At 40.3% G+C, this 18,830-nt stretch overlaps 1 protein-coding gene and 1 pseudogene across 1 annotated transcript in view; one reads left to right on the top strand and one right to left on the bottom strand.

Moving 5' to 3' along the window:
• Positions 1–16,518, top strand: part of Ddx1 (DEAD-box helicase 1) — a 28,240-nt gene extending 11,722 nt beyond the window's left edge. The window contains exons 12-26 of the mRNA XM_075984026.1: positions 96–210; positions 910–1,048; positions 3,101–3,161; positions 5,620–5,718; positions 6,833–6,922; positions 7,657–7,845; positions 8,465–8,516; positions 10,025–10,171; positions 11,351–11,442; positions 12,787–12,859; positions 12,933–13,005; positions 13,083–13,125; positions 14,840–14,935; positions 15,362–15,482; positions 16,192–16,518. Coding sequence (XP_075840141.1) covers positions 96–210; positions 910–1,048; positions 3,101–3,161; positions 5,620–5,718; positions 6,833–6,922; positions 7,657–7,845; positions 8,465–8,516; positions 10,025–10,171; positions 11,351–11,442; positions 12,787–12,859; positions 12,933–13,005; positions 13,083–13,125; positions 14,840–14,935; positions 15,362–15,482; positions 16,192–16,322 — 1,521 coding nt within the window. The 3' untranslated portion in view covers positions 16,323–16,518. The remainder of the gene's footprint in view (positions 1–95; positions 211–909; positions 1,049–3,100; positions 3,162–5,619; positions 5,719–6,832; positions 6,923–7,656; positions 7,846–8,464; positions 8,517–10,024; positions 10,172–11,350; positions 11,443–12,786; positions 12,860–12,932; positions 13,006–13,082; positions 13,126–14,839; positions 14,936–15,361; positions 15,483–16,191) is intronic.
• An 853-nt stretch (positions 16,519–17,371) lies between these two features.
• LOC142855626 (ferritin light chain 1-like) lies at positions 17,372–18,208 on the bottom strand (annotated as a pseudogene).
• Positions 18,209–18,830: the final 622 nt, after the last annotated feature.

Here is an 18,830-nt window from a genome sequence, read left to right as displayed (position 1 = left end):
TTTTGCTGTGATCTAAACTGTTTGATTTTTATTATATTTTACTGGGCAGTTTGCCATTATGTTAAACCTTTTTTTCCCCTTTTATTCACTGCCAGAATGCTGAATTGAAATTTAACTTTGGTGAAGAAGAATTTAAGTTTCCACCAAAAGATGGTTTTGTTGCTATTTCCAAGGCCCCTGATAGTTATATTGTCAAGTCGCAGCACACAGGTACTTACTGCACCGGAGAGGGTGAGGGTTTTAGAGAACCCGAATGGGAAGGGCTTCTCTTAGTAAGTCTCATTTTTCTCCTGCTCTAGTTTAATCCACCCCTGTGATTAACAGATTAGTAAACTTCAGTTTCAAACACAATTGATGAGCTAGCTATTTTGTGTCTGTTAAGGCATTTAGGCTATCTCAGTCTTGATGGCAGTGGTGTGCTTGGCTCCTGTGCTTCTGAAGTGCCATAGCAGCCTGCTGAGGGCTTGCCACAGATTGTTTGATCTTTCCACAGCCCTCTGAGGTAGCCTTTACATTTTACAGGGGGCCTGAGGAATACGGATTTGAAATCATTTGCCCAAAGTCTCAGAGCAGATAAGTGCTAGAACTGAATTCAGATCCAAGCAGTTTTGACTTGAAAGCTTATGTTATTTTCTATATGATTGCCTGGTATAGTTCACCCACTTAAAGTACATTTTCCTGCCTTGTCACAAGATAACAGCCTCAATCAACTGTACTCAGCCCAACTTGACTTTAAAAAAAAAACCCACAAGTTATTTTAGGAATTTTAGCTTTATTTTGTTGGATTGTCTCCTATATTTTACAATTATTACTTAAAGTTTGATAACTGAAACATTAGCACTCATGTTTTTAACTGACGTGTTTTCAGGTGTGTTTTATGTGACCTGTGGTCTTTTCTGTTCTCCTAAGGTAATGCACAGGTTTCACAAACAAAATTTCTCCCTAATGCTCCAAAAGCTCTCATTGTGGAACCCTCCCGGGAGTTAGCAGAGCAAACCCTGAACAACGTCAAGCAGTTTAAGAAATATATTGATAACCCTAAGTTACGGTAAGCCTTCCTTTCGAGCTCAGATGCTTATTGTCTTTGTTTAAAGTGTTCTGGAAGAGGAAAGTTAAACAAAAGGAGGCATTGGTGTACAACATAAAACACTATGACTTTGTAGTAGCGGTGTTTCCACTGAGACTGTCCTCCTTTGGGCAGAGGCTGATTTCATTCAGTGTTAAATTAATTTCATCTCTTCACTGCTTAGAAAATGTGTGGCTCAGTGAAGACTGTCATTAGCCCTAACCTGAGAGTGACTCTAAGACCCTTGCGGTGTTGTCTTCTCCGTCTCCAAGTGTTCCGTGGAGGGAGACTTTCTTTGTTCCTTTATTCCTTTTGTGAGATAGAATCTTGCTGTGTAATCATGCTGGCCTCAAACTCACCATCCTCCTGCATTTTAAGTACTAAGATTACATGTGTGAGCCACCATATTCAGCACAGAATCCTTTTTAATTTGTGAAAAGCCAAATCCTTTAAGAAAACTACTTGTGGATTTCATGCTTAATAATTTTTGTTACTTTGTTTTTAACTTTTTCTTTTTAATTTTTTTTTTCTTGGAGCAATTTGGGTGATAAAGCTCATGTTCAGAAATGTACATTTAGGTGGGTTTTGGTATATTAACAATGTTATGTGATCATAGCTACTCTCTTTATTCCAGAAACTTAGAGGTTCTGATGTTAATAGTGACCTTACTTACAAGTTAAGCAGACTGATTTAGTTATGAATTATACTAGGCAAAATAATCCTTAATTTTATTGAATGGATTGACACATTACTTATTTGGCAGATATTAAGAACCCTGTGTTGTAAAGTCTGTGCCTAAGATCTAGACTGGGCTCCAGTAGTGAGAATTGCCCCCACCTTCACAGAACTCATTGTGGGATTGTGGGATAGTGTGGAGAGGAGAGAAATACGAAAACTGGGGGAAGCATTTTGAGCATGTGGAAAAGGAAGCTCCTAAGGAGTTGGTAACAGAGCTCCTGTTCAGTGTAAGAGTCTTGACCTTCAGAGGAGCAGTTTTGGAAGCCTTTGTAAAGGTAAAATGCCTTTGTAGTTTGATTTGCTGCTGTCATTATCTATAAAATGAATGTGCTTAGACAAAGTCCGCAAGGGGAAGTGGATGGTAGAAAACAGTTCACTGGGGAGGATGGTGAAATTATGGGTTATAGATTACTTATTTGGTATTTAATACAAATAAGCCCTTGCCTTACTTGAAGCCCTAGTGACTATTTGAAACTACCCTACCCATCCTACACAGTGAGTCTGAGGCCAGCCAGGACTACATAATTAGACCCAGTTTCAAAAAGGGGGGATGAGGTGGCTAGAGACATGACTCAGTGGTAAAGAGCACCAGGCAACCCATCAAGAGGGTTTCCAGCACTCACAAGGTGGGTCACAACCATCTGTAACTCCAGTTTCAGCACATCTGACACACCCTTCCATGGGCAGCTGACGTGTGTGGTACACATACATGCGTGTTGGCAAGACATCCATACATATAAAATATTTTTGTTTGTTTATTTGTTTCTCAAGACAGGGTTTTTCTTTGTAGCTCTGGCTGTCCTGGAACTCAGTCTGTAAACCAGGCTGGTCCCGAATTCAGAGAGTTCTGTCTGTCTCCGCCTCTCAAGTGTTGGAATTAAAGGTGTGCACCACCACCACTCAGCTTATAAATCTTCTTTTAATGAGAAATTTTCTTTTAACAAGCTATGAGTAACACTAAATACAAGTCTTACCTTCAGTTTCTGATTATCCTTCCTGAAGGCAACCTCTTTTTACCCTGACTCCTATTCTCTATACTACAGACAAGTGTGTTTTAAAAGGTGGAAGTCTGGTTTTGAAGAGCTTCCATGTGGTAGGCTGTGTAGATGAGGACTGACTAACTGTAAGCGCTCAGTTGCCCCAGCGCCATTTCTGGTTTTGGGGGTGAAGTGCTCAGCTTCCATGTTCCTGGACTCACGTTAATGCAGCCCTTCTTCAGTGACCTTACCTGAAAAGAGTGTAGAGCAAACTGCAGGACAGACTTTAATCTCCCCCTTATTCTGTTGTTCACTTCAGGGAACTGCTCATAATTGGGGGAGTGGCGGCTCGGGATCAGCTCTCAGTTTTGGATAATGGGGTAAGTTGTACTTTTAACTTGGGAATAAATTCTGTTTTTTCCAAGAAAAATCGACTGAAGCTTAAATGAGCACAAGACCAAATGCTGGAAGACACCTTGTGGGCACACCTACTTTTTACCCAGAAGTTAGAGGGCAGCGGTCCTTTTTAAATTCCCCATCCAAAATTCCACCATGCTTTTTGTTTATGCTTTGGTTCCCTGGAAATTTCCTTCTAGACTTTCTGATTAAAAGTCAATGTTTAGTTATTTATTCTTTTTTTTCTTTTTCTTTCTTTTTTTTTTTTTTTGAGACAGGGTTTCTCCCTGGCTATCCTTGAACTCACATTGTAGGCCAGCCTGGCCTCGAATTCAAAGAGATCTGTCTGCCTCTGCCTACCAAGTGCTGGGATAAAAGGCGTGGGCCATCACCGCCTGATGTATTTATTATTTATTTAACAACAACAACAACAAAAAAGCCCAGTGCTAAGTATAACCAATATAAATATGGAGATGAGTAGGTTATGGAGATAAAATGTCAAAGTTTCTGCAAGCCTTGAAATGATGAAGAATACCGAGACAGCCTCTGAGCTCAGACACATGAAGAAAGTCTTATAAACTGCTTAGATGTGCCATTGTGTAGGACAAAGCCAAGATTCTCTGGTCCCTATTATTTGGGACTTTATAAAATTCTATATTTATGTTTATGAAATGAACATCTTACAGATTTCCCTTTTATTTCCTTTCCTTAATATCTAATTGTGAAATCTAGACCATGTCCGGTTCCTTTCAGTTCCATCCTTGCCAAACTAAATTTGATGTTGAATGAACTGTAAATTTGGCTTGACAGTATATTAAGAACAAGGCATCATAATAATGTACTTGCCAATGCTATTTTAAAATGGATAGTGTTTCTCTGCTATATTCTTATGTGATTTTTATTTGTTTGTTTGTTTTTTATTGGTTAGTAAATTTAATAGTTTCATTCATGGCCCTTGTTTTTCAAACTCAGGTCAGTTTTCCCATAATGTACTGGGCTTTTCACCTTGAGAGCATTAGATCTGCTTCCATCAGTCATGTTTCATAGTTTGTGGCTTAGACTGCAGTAGAGCGTTTGCTATGCAAGCATGAGGATCTGAGTTCGGTCCCCAACCCCAGCATAAAAGCCAGATGTGAGGCTGGGAATGAATCTCAGTTGGCAGAGAGCTCTCCTAGTATGCATGAATCCCTGGGTTCAATATCCACCACTGCATAAGTCATGCATGGAGGGACACACCTCTCATCCTAGCACTTGGGAGGTGGAGGAAAAGCATCTTGGACAAAGTCAGACATGGTGGCCTGAACGTATAATCCCTGTGCTAGAAAAGTAACCACAGGAAGATCCCTAGGGCCTGTTGCCGTAGCCTACTCAGTAAGAGACCCCGTCTCAAAAAATAAGGTGGAAGATAGCTGATGTCAGCCTCTGACCTACAGTGCATGTGCACACGCATGGACATTCACACGCTCAGGATACTACTGAAGCCAGTGGCAAAGGAAAGGCAGTATTATTCCATTGTTTTGTTAAAGGAGATGCTGTGCTCTCTTTATTTCCCTTCCCACATTTTCCACTGTTGTTGTCTCCACCTGTGGAAGTGAGAAGAGAGTGTTCTTTCTGCTGGCACTAAGCTATGGGATGGTTATGAGCTGTTCTTTGGACACTGGAAACCAAACCCAGTACTCGGCAAATTCAATAAGTGCTCTTAACCTAAGCCACCTCTCCAGCCTCACAGACCTCTTAATAGATTCAGTTTGAATCTCAGTGTGGGCACTTACTAGTGGTATATCCAGTACTGTGACCGTAGTAATGGGTCCACACTATAATCTATTCCTTTAATTGTGTCACAGGGATGGAACCTGGAAGAAATTTAGCATTGTGTCTATTCACTCTGACTACTTGACAGACCCTATAATTATTTCCTGACCAGTCTAATCACAATTACTCTTTATTATAAGAAAATACAGTGAGCACTCAGCACACACAAGGCATCCAGTGCTCTGTGGGCCTCCTCTTAATTATCAAAACTATCTTGTAAGATAAAGATAGTCCCCTGCTCAAAATGGGAAATTGATACTGAATGACATCATTCATGGCCTCATAGTGGGATAATGGTGGAGCTGGTATTGAAGTTGTCATTTGGGAATTTTAGAATTCATGTAAATTCATATGTTTCTTCTTGTAAAATGCAAATTTTACGTATTAGATTATATTTAAAAGTTAAAGCTGTCCAAAATCAGTTGCCAAAGTCGTCATATTAACTTCAAATGAAGCACAGATGATGTATGTATAGCATTATTTATTCGTAGTGACCTTAAATGTCCTTTGCGTTCACTGTCACTATGTCAATACTCTATGTTTTGTTGTGAGTGGAAAAGGACACTTAGCTGTTTAAAGTAATCATAGTAATTTTTCAGTTTGCCTTGGGTGTTGCTTTTGGCTTTTCAGGTTGATATTGTCGTCGGTACTCCGGGAAGATTAGATGATTTGGTATCAACGGGAAAGCTCAACTTGTCTCAAGTTAGATTCTTGGTTCTGGATGAAGCAGTATGTTGAAATATGTTCATGTTTTCTTTAGAATATGCTTGTGCTTTTTCATATAAGATTTATAAGATGAAAAAAATACACTTTAGCCATGATCCTACTATCTAAATATCACAGTTAAACACATTTTCATACACTACATATTGATATACATGCAGTTGGCTTTTTATATATGCATATTAAATCAAGCTTGAAAGAAAATATTAGAAAAAATCCCATTTATATTGAACATATGTAGACTTATAATTTTGCATAACTAATGCAGTGTAACAACTATTTACATTGCACACAGGTATGAGAAATCTAAGCCTGCTTTCAAGTAGATGGAGAATATACATAGGAATATACATAGCTTTACACCAAGACCTTGAGCAGCTGAATTTCGGGATCCAGTAGGGGTTCTGGCACTGACTTACTGTAGGTCATTAAAATTCGACTTTGGGGAGTTTTGCAAACATTTATAAAAAAAGAATTATAAACTTTTCACATCACTATTCGTAATTACTCTTTGAAGGCTATTTAATGTTCTGTTTTATGGATATATCATGGTATGTTTATTATCTGACTAGTTGCATAGTTTGCTTTTTTTATTCCTAATAACTCTGCATACATTATTCTTATACAACAAATTATTTACATAGGTAGTTTGCCTTTTTTATTCCTAATGATTTTTTGTGCATACATTATTTCTTATACAAATTATTTATATCAGAGATGCAAAATGTGGACCATCTGGAAGAACATAAATGTGTTTGAAGCTTTGAAATACTCTTCCAAATTATTCTCAAGATGGTTGGGTTAATTTCCCATCACTGAAACTTTCTCAGTTTTCAAATTAAAGTCATTATCTTAAAGACATGTGTTATAAACTGTTGTATTAATTTTTGAATATTGGGGTATCGTTTGGGTTTATTTATTATACCTTTTTCATATTGTAGTCACAAGGAAACTAAAGTTGAATTTATAACTTGTCTTTAAGTATTTAACGGATCATAATTATTTTGTAAATACAGGGATATGTATGTTTATATGTTTGTTTGTTTGTTTGTTTACCTTGCATTTTAAATTTTAAAATTAAAAGATTTTAATACTGATTAGAAACTCTTTTCTTCTGCAGGATGGGCTTCTCTCTCAAGGTTACTCTGACTTCATTAACAGGATGCACAGTCAGATTCCTCAGATTACTTCTGATGGGAAAAGACTCCAGGTATCGGGTGGCCAGTGCCTCTCCAACTATGTGTAGCCAGCGGTACCACTGCTGGAGGAACCAAGAGTTTTGAATAAGTTCACTGATTAAACACTTTCTTTGTTATCATCTAGTTACCGAGTAGTGCACATGCACACACAGATGATAGTCTTAAAAGCTGCTTTTAGAAATAATGGTGATTTCTTAGTCACCACTGATAACCCTAAGACATTCTCAGTGCTGCTTCCTGTGCAGCGCGGAAGTAGGTTCAGCTATTGAAGTCACTCATCTTTGTCGTGGTTCTTTCTGAAAACATTGCCCTTCCTTTCTTCATCCTTTTATAGGAAGTGGTTTGAGAAGAGAGACTTTTTAGAGAACGGGATGATTAATAACTTATGAACTCTGACTTTTAAAATAAACAAGACAAAAAACTTCCTAGAGGGAGAGCTAGCATGCTCTGTGTTTGACAGTGAGGGTACTGATGGCATGCCGGTGTCACATAGTTAATAGTTACTACATGCAGTGGGGTATTGGATTTGTCTTGGCCCACAGCCTGCCAGTGTCACACTGTTATTCTTTAGTACATGGAGTCAGGTACTGGATGTATTTTGGATCCTCTGGTTACTATACTTTGTTCTCATATTATTCATTATTTGTGTGAGTCTCAAAATATAAAAGAAATAAATTTTAAAAATGAGTGTAATATGATGCTGATTGTTATAGAGTTGATCTACACCCATATTCTCCTGTCTTAGGTGATTGTTTGTTCTGCTACTCTGCATTCTTTCGATGTAAAGAAACTATCCGAGAAGATAATGCATTTTCCCACATGGGTCGATTTGAAAGGGGAAGATTCTGTTCCAGACACTGTGCACCATGTAGTCGTCCCTGTAAATCCGAAAACTGACAAGCTCTGGGAAAGGCTGGGGAAGAACCACATTCGAGTAAGTGCTGTGTGGTGAACATTGGTGTGGTGAACGAGTCTCCTGGGCGCTCAGTGGTGCTGAAAGCACTGAGCTTTTGTACCAAAGCCTCACATTAAGCCGTGTCTTGACTGTGAAAGCTTAGGTGTGTAAAAGGCACCAAATAAATGGCAAATTTCATCTTTAACTTTTTTCTTTGTGATTAGCTTCCTTGATAAAATTTTTGTAAAAAAGATTACCTATGTCAAATTTCAGGTGCAGAAACTTCCATTTTAGTAACATTTCAGTAGGAGCTGCCTTGTGTTATTTGATGTGCCCTGTTCTCATAAAAGTCAGTTTCACTTGCCCATCTTGTCCTTTTCTCCACTTTTGCTACACTTATTTTTATGTAATAAAAGTGTACTTCAACTATTAAATATAATAGATTGAAAGCCACATTTTTATTTTTGTTACATTTATACTTAATTTCCTTAGTTAATGAAGAAATTTTCTGAACTGAAAATGGTTTTGTGTACAGATTATAAAGACATGCTTGAAGTTCAGTCCAAAGACAGATAAATTTCTTCCTTTGAATAGAATGGCACCTGCTCTTAATCACTCTTTAATATCCACATCCCTTTCTGTCTCTCCCTTCCAACAGACTGATGATGTCCACGCAAAAGATAACACAAGACCTGGTGCTAACAGTCCAGGTGAGCTGAAAAATTACTAGGATGTGTTAGAGATCTGGGAAATAACTTGTTGGCTCTGTTGAGTTTCTGCTCCAACTAGTCTCCCAAAGGATGTGAGATATGACCTACAAAGTTAGAATGGGAAAAATAAAAGCAATAAGAATAATTGAAAAATGGGGCACACTAAATCCATTTAGCTTGGGGAAGGGGAATGTTAATCAGTGAACTTAGACATTGTTTTTATGACTTCAAAATTATAAGTCTTGGATTATAGATTATAGAAAACCAACAAATTTGTCGCGACAGATTTATATTGACTTTGAAATTCTAGAAAAATGAAGAAGAGGGATGGTAGGGGGAAATGCCTTTAGCTATAATGTTGAAAGACAGTCTGGCTTTCTTGATTATTTTTGTGATCATTGTGACTTTTTTGGTATGTGATTCAAGGCATTAAACATTTGTATTGTTCAATCATACACTTCATATTCTCAAACAAGAAACTCTACTCAGTGATCAGTTCTGAAAAGCATTAACATTAGTCTGAACTCAGTGAAGATAGCCTATGAGACAATTTGTTTTGTGTTCATAATGTTCCAAGAATTTATGAAGGTGCAGTAGGATATAAGATGCTAAGACTTAAGGGAAGGACCTTAGACTCATCAGACTGCATGTCTGACACCGGATGTCTTGAGTGGATCCTTAGAAGAGGTCAGAGCTGTTTTACTTCTTGGTTGAGTTCACTGAGAGGTTTGTGATATACGTCTGAAAGGTGGATTGACTGAAATCTTGATTGGAGTTTCTTTGAATTCAGTTTTATGTGTAACTCCAGATTAGCATTATTTATACTCACTTTTCCTCCCTGTGAGAGAAAAGTAGAGAAAGTACTAGTTAAGCCCATACTGTTAACCCATGGATAGAGAATGCACTTCCCAAATACCCATTTTACTGTATTGCCCTGCAGCTGGAGACGACCAGAGAGCATTTAGAAACAGGTTGGGCATCAGCAGACAGGTAACATGATAGCACCACTTCCCATGGCTGAAACTTCTAGCCAGGTTCTCATTTTGTGGAGTGCTGTTAGGCTGGTTAGATTTATTAATTTCCTTAAGTCTTAAGATAATCCAATAATCATGTCTTGAGCAGGAAGGGAAGTTAATGCAAGACCAATTATATAACTAATGCCTGAGAGGAAAGTAACAAGTTTTGGTGTGTGTGCCTTTTGTGCTAGTCTGTTTGCACATTTGTGTTTATAATGGTTGTGGTTTTGTGTGTGTGTGTGTATGTGTGTGTGTGTGTGTGTGAGAGAGAGAGAGAGAGAGAGAGAGACCTAAAAGTAGGTAACATTGACCTTGACAGAAACAAAAGTAAATGAAGTAATGAATTAACTCAGTATTTCACTCCCATACTCTGCCTTATCTATTGTACAGCAGAGATTTTTAGGAGCGTTAAGTATGTCTGACTGATAATGTGTGCTCATGATAGCTTCATATTGACATTCTGTTGCTTGTTCTGTTGCTATGGTAATCAAGAGATGTGGTCTGAAGCTATTAAAATACTTAAGGGGGAGTATGCTGTCCGAGCAATCAAGGAACACAAGATGGATCAAGCAATTATCTTCTGTAGAACTAAAATTGACTGTGATAACTTGGAGCAGTACTTTATGCAACAAGGAGGAGGTAAATTTTTCTCACTTACATCCTCATTTCACAGACTGTTGAGGTCACATTGATGAAAGCCAGAATGCGTGCACAGAGCTGGAAGCAGTGATGGCACAGTGTAACTTAGCAGTGTCTGTCTACATTTTCATGGATGAACCCTGGGGTAAATAGTGAGAACCTTTCCACACTGCTGCAGTCTTCATTAGAGTAAACCTGAACCACAGAATTCTAAGGCTGTAGATCTAGGTTTCGGATTAATACTAACATTTAAAGAATAATGACTAATACAGAATGTGTGTTTTCTAAACTGGTAAAGAGGAAAAAGAGGAATGAGGGGGAAGCCTTAAATAAGACTAAAGGAAGAAAGAAGCCAGGCCTTGCGGCACACACATGTAATCCCAGCACTTGGGAGGCAGAAGCTGGAGGATCGTGAGGTCACTTAAGGGCAGCCTGAGCTGCATAATGAGATGGTATCTCAGAAACCCAAAGAACAGGAGATAAGAGAGCTCAGTGATAGAACTTGCCTGGTTATGAGTAAGGCTCTGAGTTCCATCTCTAGTCCTGGAGGAGAAAATACATATTAGAAATCACAGAATAAGATCAGTATTGTAAAAATCTTGAATATATTTAATTCATATATATTTAATATATATTACATATTCAGTAATTCAGTGGACTGAAGTCTTATGCTAAGGTCACATAGAGTATTACTCTAGACAAACATTAGGCATATGTCGTTACAAAGAACATACCAAAAACTCAAGAAAATTATTAAAAACCATTTGCTGACTTGTGTTTTGTGTGTTTGAGGGGAGGGGAGGTGTGTATGTTCCTGTGGGGTGTACACATGCCTGTGGAGGCCAAAGGGGTCTTTATCTTCTTGCTCTTGCCCTGGACCTGGAGCTAATGGATTCAGCTAGGCTTGCTAGCCAGCGAGTTCCGCCAGTCCACCTGTCCATCCCCACTCTCAGCTGGGGTTAAAGATGCCGACACTGCCCATGCTTACGTTTACCAACTAAGCTGCCTCCCCAGCCTTTCATGGAATTTATTTTAATGGCATTTTGCCTATGACAGAAAAGCTGTTGCTTTCATTTGTGCCAAACTTGGGTATACAGATCTTTATAGACAGGTGCTGTTAGTCTGTAGTCTTCTGCATAATGCTTTTCAAGGTCAGTTGTTCAATATGCTTTTCATTAGGACCTGATAAAAAAGGACACCAGTTCTCATGTGTATGTCTTCACGGTGACAGAAAGCCTCATGAGAGAAAGCAGAACTTGGAAAGATTTAAGGTACGGGGCCTGGTTGCCTGTATTTCCTTATTATTTAAACTGGCTGATTATAGTGTTTCTTGTGTCTCTTAACAACTGAACTCTTACCCATACATCTTCATTGTAGCAGGAATTAGTCCTTTGACACTCAGATAAAAAGTGTCATGTTCCCCATCAGGTAGGCAGACAGCACTGTAGTTAGTACCTGATCCACTGCTCCTGGATGGTGTGTTCGGTAACCTGCTCTTTGACATACATAAATACATACTTGCTTTCCTCACATAGGTACTTTGTGGAAATATGGCATAGGTAAACCATGTCTGTGGAAGTTTTTTAGAGAGGACATGAATACTTACAGAGAATTTACTTTGTTATTAAAGGAATTGTCGTTAGAGTTTAGTAGTGTTTTACTGTTGTTTGAGGTGCACTTCCATGTGCTTCTGCATACTAATGGCTTTCAGAGCTCCTGGTGTGTTTAGTAGGCCTCAGCTTTTTAGATAAACATCAGCAGTTTCTTCCCACTGACATTCCAGTTCACCAGAGCAGGTTTTTTTTCTAAAACCCGTGGTATGGGAAAATGTGGGACTTACTGGGCTTAGATTGGTTTATGCTTCCATACTGTGTATCGCTGGTGTTCCCTGGTCTCATTACACAAGTACACCGCCATTCGGGGATTATACTAGACCAAAAATCACTGTGCTCCTCTCACCGCCAAATCTCAAGTTTCCTCTGCACAAAGGCATCCAAAGGCTAGTTTGTATGTCTTTTGTACGCACTAGGGGCTCATTCCCTGCCACTCTTTGGGGATTTGTCCTTTACTTTGTGACTTTTGGGGTAAAGCATCTAGTAGTGTGGATTTGGTTTTGGTTTTGAAGTTTTCTTTTGAATGTGTATGGGTATTTTTCCTGCACCACATGTGTGCAGTGCTCACAGAAGTCAGAAGAGGGTGTTGGGTCCTCTAGAGTTGACATTACAGATTGTTGTTAGTGCTGTGTAGGCACTGGGAACGGAGCACCAGAAATCAGTCAGTGCACTTAACCACTGAGCCATCTCTCCAGCCCCTAGATTTAGTTTAATATGAGTAAGGACAACACCTAAGTTTCTATGTTCTGTTCTATTGTATAGTTTTGAGTTTCCAAACATATTTCTAAAGATAAAGCCAGGTTTAATAACACTGCTGTAAAGAAAACAAGGCCAGACATTTATACTGTGTTTCTGCAGATAATAGAGGAAAACGCCAACACTTCGTCCAGTAGATTATGTCCAAAAAGCTAATCTGAAAGTAGCATTTAGCTCTGTTAGTGGAAAGATTGCTTTTATGTCTTGTGTGTTCACTGACAGACTCCTTTTTCTTGGTTCTTTTAGAAAGGAGACGTAAGATTTTTGATTTGCACAGATGTAGCTGCTAGAGGCATTGACATCCATGGTGTTCCTTATGGTAAGAAGACTTACTGCCCTACACTCTAACCTTACAAACCGTGGCAGTTGTTAACCATTGTCTTTATTTGCAGTTATAAATGTCACCCTGCCTGATGAAAAACAGAACTACGTGCACCGGATTGGCCGAGTAGGGCGAGCTGAAAGGTACTGCCCAGGTTCTTCCCCCTTTGAGCTCCCGTGTTTCAGAACTAACGTCTAATACAGGCTTTAAAATCTTTCAGAATGGGCCTGGCCATTTCCCTGGTGGCAACAGAGAAAGAAAAGGTAATCTTCCCTGTGTTCTCTTAGAGTCATTGTGAGTTGTGGTTTGATTGGGAAGTAAAAGCAGTTTGGTTTTCCCTCTGAAACTGGAGTCAGTCACAAATGGAAGTGAGTGAATGGTTTTTTATTATTATTTAAAATTTTTTTAAATTTTACATACTAGCCCCAGTTCCCCCTCCCTCCCCTCCTCCTACCTCCCCTACTTGCCCCCATTCCACCCCCCATCTACTCCTCAGAAGAGGTAAGCCCTCCCTTGGCAAGTCTGGTATGACAAATTGAGGCAGGACTAAGCCCCTCCCTCGTATCAAGGCTGAGCAAGATATCCCACTGTAGGAAATGGATTCCAAAAAGCCAGTTAATGCACCCAGGATAAGTTCTGGTCCCACTGCCGGTCCCCGCCCCCAGATCAAGTCACATAACTGTCACCCACATTCAGAGGACTTAGTTGAGTCTCCCATGCAGGATCCTCAGCTGTTAGTCCAGAGCGCTCACTAGCTCGGATTAGCTGTCCTCTGGTTTTCCCAATGATGATCTTGACACACACACACACACACACACACATACCCCGGCTCATACTATCCTTTTTCCCTCTTCAGTTGAACTCCGGGAGCTCAGCTCAGTGCTTGGCTATGGATCTCTGCAACTGCTTCCATTAGTTACTGATTATAGAGGAAGGCCAGTTCAAGCACCCTTTCCACTATTGCTAGGAGTCTTCATTGGGGTCATCCTTGTGAATTCCTGAGAACTTCCCTAATCCCGCAATGTCTCCCTCTATCAAGATATCTCTTTCATTGCTCCTTTCCTCTGTCTCTCCCTCAACTTGACCATCTCACCCTCATGCTCCCATCCCCATCCCCTCCCTTCTACTATTTGCCTTTCCTGGGGCTCTGTGTGTGTGTCCCTTTTAGGGTCCTCTTTTACCTAGCTTCTCTGGGGTTGTGGATTGTAGCCTGGTTATCCTTTACATCTAATACCCACTTATGAGTGAGTGCATACCATATTTGTCTTTGTAGGTCTGGGTTAAGTGAACATTTTATGGCATTTCTTTCCTCTGCATGGATTGAATAGATAAATAATAGCATATGATTTATAGTAAAAAGGGCAATATATGAATTTTCCTAATAGCCTTAATATAGTTGTCAACAAAAACTCTCTAAACATTGTAGTATAGGACACTTTGGGGGTGACACAGGCTCTTTATAAATGTAATGAGGGATTTGTAGGAAAACTTTTATAAGATCTCATACATCTTTTTCTCAAATTCATGTGCACATGTCCCTTATGTACTTTATTGTTCTTGCCTATAACAGTCTTCAGAATATTAATTTTGATGTAACCTTCTCCAGTATTTATCCCCTTCCTACCCATACCCACCTTTTTGTGGTTCAGGCAGGCCTCAGACTCAGTCCTCCCTGCTGAGGCCTGAGTGCTGGTTTGCAGGCATGCTCCGCCACACCTCGCCGCCCGCGCCCCTTGGACCTCAGGTTGTGATGTCAGTTCACTGTTCGGTCACTCTGAAAATTTCTTTCTGTAGCTCTCACCCTTTTGTATTTTCAGAATACAAAATACAATGAGCCATTGCATGAAACACATAATCCTTTTTTTTTTTTTAGTGTTTTAAGGAAATAAAAAGTTAAAAACCCCAAAATTTAGAGCAAATTATTTAGTTTCTCTCTGTCTCTATGCGTGTTGATATTTCTTTCTTCCTTTACTGTAGGTTTGGTATCATGTATGCAGCAACCGTGGGAAAGGATGCTATAACACGAGGCTCAAGGAAGATGGTGGCTGTACCATCTGGTACAATGAAATGCAGGTGAGACCTTGATAAACAGTGCATTCATCTATAAAAATTACATCTAGGGGCTGGATAAGTTGCTCAGTGGTACTGCACTGGCTGCTCTTCCTGATGACCCAGGTTCAATTCCTAGCACCCACATGACAGCTCACAACTGTCTGTAACTCCAGTTCCAGGGGATCTGATACCTTCACACCAATGCACATAAAATAAAGTTAAATAAATTATTAAATAAAAAGAAAAATTACAACTCTACTTTGATATATTTGTCAGCGATGAGATAGCGGTATTGGCTAATAATGCTGTTTGTGAGTTGTGATTCAGAGATCTAGCTTCCATTTGTCCAAGCATCAGGCCTGCCTAATTTTAGTTAGTACAGCTACAGTGAAACTATTAAAGTGAAATTCTTATTTGAAATATTTTCATTTTCTCATTCTTTCTTAGCTACTTTCCGAGATAGAAGAACACCTGAACTGCACTATTTCCCAGGTTGAGCCAGATATAAAGGTTCCAGTGGATGAGTTTGATGGGAAAGTTACCTACGGTCAAAAGAGGGCTGCTGGCGGTAAGCTGTCAGACCTGTCAGTGTCTTGTCCACCTGCCTGCCTTTCCACTCTGCACCGCTGTTTTGTAGCCCAGACTGGCCTGAAACTCAGGATCTTCCTGCCTCAGCCTGTACTAACACACCTAGCTAAATTTGAATGTCAGTTTATGAAGACAATGATTTTGTTCCATTATGCTAATAGTATATTATTAGCATGTTAATTATTTTCTACTAATTATTCTCCAGTGCTTTATTATTATTGCTTGGCTTGCAGCATTTTATTATGTGATCTGTATGTGAATGAGGGACAGCAATTTAGCTGATTGTCTTAAAGTATTCATATCAAGAGTACTTGAACTTTTAATGAAATATTAGAAAATGGGTATTATAGGTGATTTTGAACAAAGAATCAGAAGTCTTTAATGTAATTGGCAACCTGTTTAATGTTCTCTTTGCCCAGAATGTTTCTGATTCAGGGTAAACTAGTGGTTTGCAAACCAAGGGAATGGTGGGTATGGCTATTGAGGCAACTGTTATATTAGTGAAGCTTGAATACTAATTTATATTGAAGTTCTTGACTTTAAAAGTTAAAGCTAAATATGCTGCAGATAACTCGCCCAGAAGCTTAATGCTGGAAACAGTGTATGAAGTGATACTTGAGCCTACGTCTTCCTGACAAGTCTTCAAGCGTGTCATTTACGTTGCTTTATGATTTGTGTGTGTGGTACAGGTGGAAACTATAAAGGCCATGTGGATATCCTGGCACCTACTGTTCAGGAGTTGGCTGCCCTTGAAAAGGAAGCACAGACATCTTTCCTGCACCTTGGCTACCTTCCCAACCAGCTGTTCAGAACCTTCTGATTCCATGTAGACGGAATAGGTTCTCAGTAATAAAGTCTCTAGTCTAACCTCTAACATGGTGGTGCTGCTTCCAAGCAGCAGTATTTATAGTAACTGAGCTATGACTGCTAACTCTTGCATGTCAAGAAACACAAATCTTAGGAATTCTTCATAAAATGGCAACCTAATGAAAATAAATTTGACAACTATATTTTAATGAAGGTTTGTGTCTTCTTTTAAAGTTACATTTTTTTTTCTTTTAAGAATACTATGGGCTTGTGAAATATATTTTATGGATGCATGAATGTGACCCAGGACTCATATGAAACCAGATCAAATATCCTTTAAGTAGAATTTTTTACAGGAGCAATGCTAGGTTCATGTGATTTTTTCAGATACTTAAGGCTTTCTAAGTACATGAAACTGAGGAGAGTTGCAACATGAAAGAAAAGCCAAGGATCTCAAGGTAGAAGGACTTTTTGACTAATTGGGAAGCCAGGGGATTGCTTAGGGCTTGGGTATGGTTTGGTATATGTGTATTGATAACTAATGCCAGTGAAGGTGTCTCTGGATTTTCTTTTTTTCACGAACCTTCCTTTGCAGATGATGCAAGGAAGGACAAAACAACTTTGCTGTTCTTCTGTGTTCTAAAATCAGTTAATTTCTGCCCCTTGATTATAATACCTCAAGGAGAAAGACTATTAAATTGGTCTTTTGTGCCTTTGGACTTTTAGTTGATGGAGTAGTTTTGGGGGTAGAGTTATTCTCATCCTAGGGATCCCCTAAGAGCATGGGATTTTATTTCAGACCTTTTAGCAATGAGATCATACAGCAATATCTTGAGTGAAATCCAGTATAGAAACAGATTAGTGAGAAAGCCATCACTGATGCTTCAGTTCCCAAGCTCTGTGCCAAATGATTTGAGGATGCCAGTCTTTAGCTTCTAGACGAGTTTCTTTAGAGATGTCCTGTAACTCCTATCACTTCTTATGGCTGTATGGCGGCAGCCTTTGCATGCTCAGCACTTTAACCACTTTTTTTTTTTTTTTTTTTTTGCTGTTGCAAAAGGCTTTATTTTTACTTGGTCCAAGACTTGAGAGGGGCTCCAGGGCGTTACAAAGCTGCTTAGTGGCTTCTTAAGAGGTTCAGGTGAAGGTCCTGAGGCGGGCTGGTGCAGAGCAGAGGTGGGAGCCCCTTGGAAGGAGAGGCCTCCTAGTCATGCTTGAGAGTGAGCCGCTCAAAGAGGTACTCGGCCAGAGATGCCTGGGGCCCAGTAGCCAACCTGCGGAGGTTGGTCAGGTGGTTGCCCATCTTCTTGATGACCTTCACCTCCTTATCCAGGAAGTGATTTTCAAGGAAGTCACAGATGAGGATCTGTGCGGGCAGAGTCCAGGGAATGAAGATCCAAGAGGGCCTGGTTCAAGTTCTTCTCCTAGGCCAGGGCAGCTTCCATGGCCTGCTGGGTTTTACCCCATTCATCTTGAGATGGCTTCTGCACATCCTGAAAGAGTGCACGGCCTCCGCGATCGTTCTGCAACTTGAGGAGACGCTCGGCACCCTCGCGCTTCTCCTCGGCCAGTTCACTGAAGAAGTGGCCTACACCCTCCAGAGCCACGTCATCCCGGTCAAAATAGTAGCCCAGCGAGAGGTAGGTGTAGGAGGCCCGCAGGTGCAGGTTGACCAGGCGGTTCACGGCAGCCTCCACTTCCGTGGAATAATTCTGACGAATCTGGGAGGTCATGGTTGAGACGTAGTCTGGAGCTACCCTCTAAGAGGCGGTGCTGGTTGGTCCTGGGAGCAGAAGGTGGCGAGGTGATGGTCCCAGAGGCTGCGGCTGCAGATGAGGAGCTGTGGAAGCTAACAAAGGGAGGCCCCGGGTCTGTTCCGTCCAAACACTGTTGAAGCAAGACACATCCAAGGGATCTCCGAAGGCTGCTCACTTTAACCACTTTAGAAATGGATGTTTTGATGCATCATAGCACAACAGGACTGAAGTTCAGGTTGGCTAAATGCTAAGAGCCAGAAAGACCCTACCTAATCCTCCTGTTACAGACCTGAGCTTAACAAACCTTTGGTTGATAGAGCTATAAACAGAACTCGAATTTTTGGTTTCATTGTTCGCTCTCCAAACCCCTTTAGAAAATGATTCTGACATTCCCCGGCAGCTAAGAGCAGTGCTGAGTTGAGCTGAGTGCAGCTGAGGGTTGCTTAACTTTGTCTGCAGTTCAGATTGCTGTCTCACTTCAGGAGAAAGCTTCAGGTAAATGGACCCAATGTGAGGATGGAGGGGGTTGTGGGGTGCTCTTTGGAGGTCTGACCTGACCCACTGTCTCTCTCCCCACCTCTTCACTGGTGCATTCCGTTGGCTCCCTCTTAGATGCTGTCCCCTTCTGCTTTGTCGGTGGTGAGCCTGTAGTCATTCTTTAAGTCTGGTGCCCACTGATGACCGAGCCTGTGTCATTCTGGGCCTCCTCTTTCTGTCCTTCCTCTCACTCAGGCTGGACCTTGGAGGCAGTTCTAGTGAGCCAG

Source organism: Microtus pennsylvanicus, chromosome 8 (assembly GCF_037038515.1).
Source record: "Microtus pennsylvanicus isolate mMicPen1 chromosome 8, mMicPen1.hap1, whole genome shotgun sequence".
Classification (NCBI taxonomy): domain Eukaryota; kingdom Metazoa; phylum Chordata; class Mammalia; order Rodentia; family Cricetidae; genus Microtus; species Microtus pennsylvanicus.
This window is presented reverse-complemented; position numbering and strand designations above follow the sequence as displayed.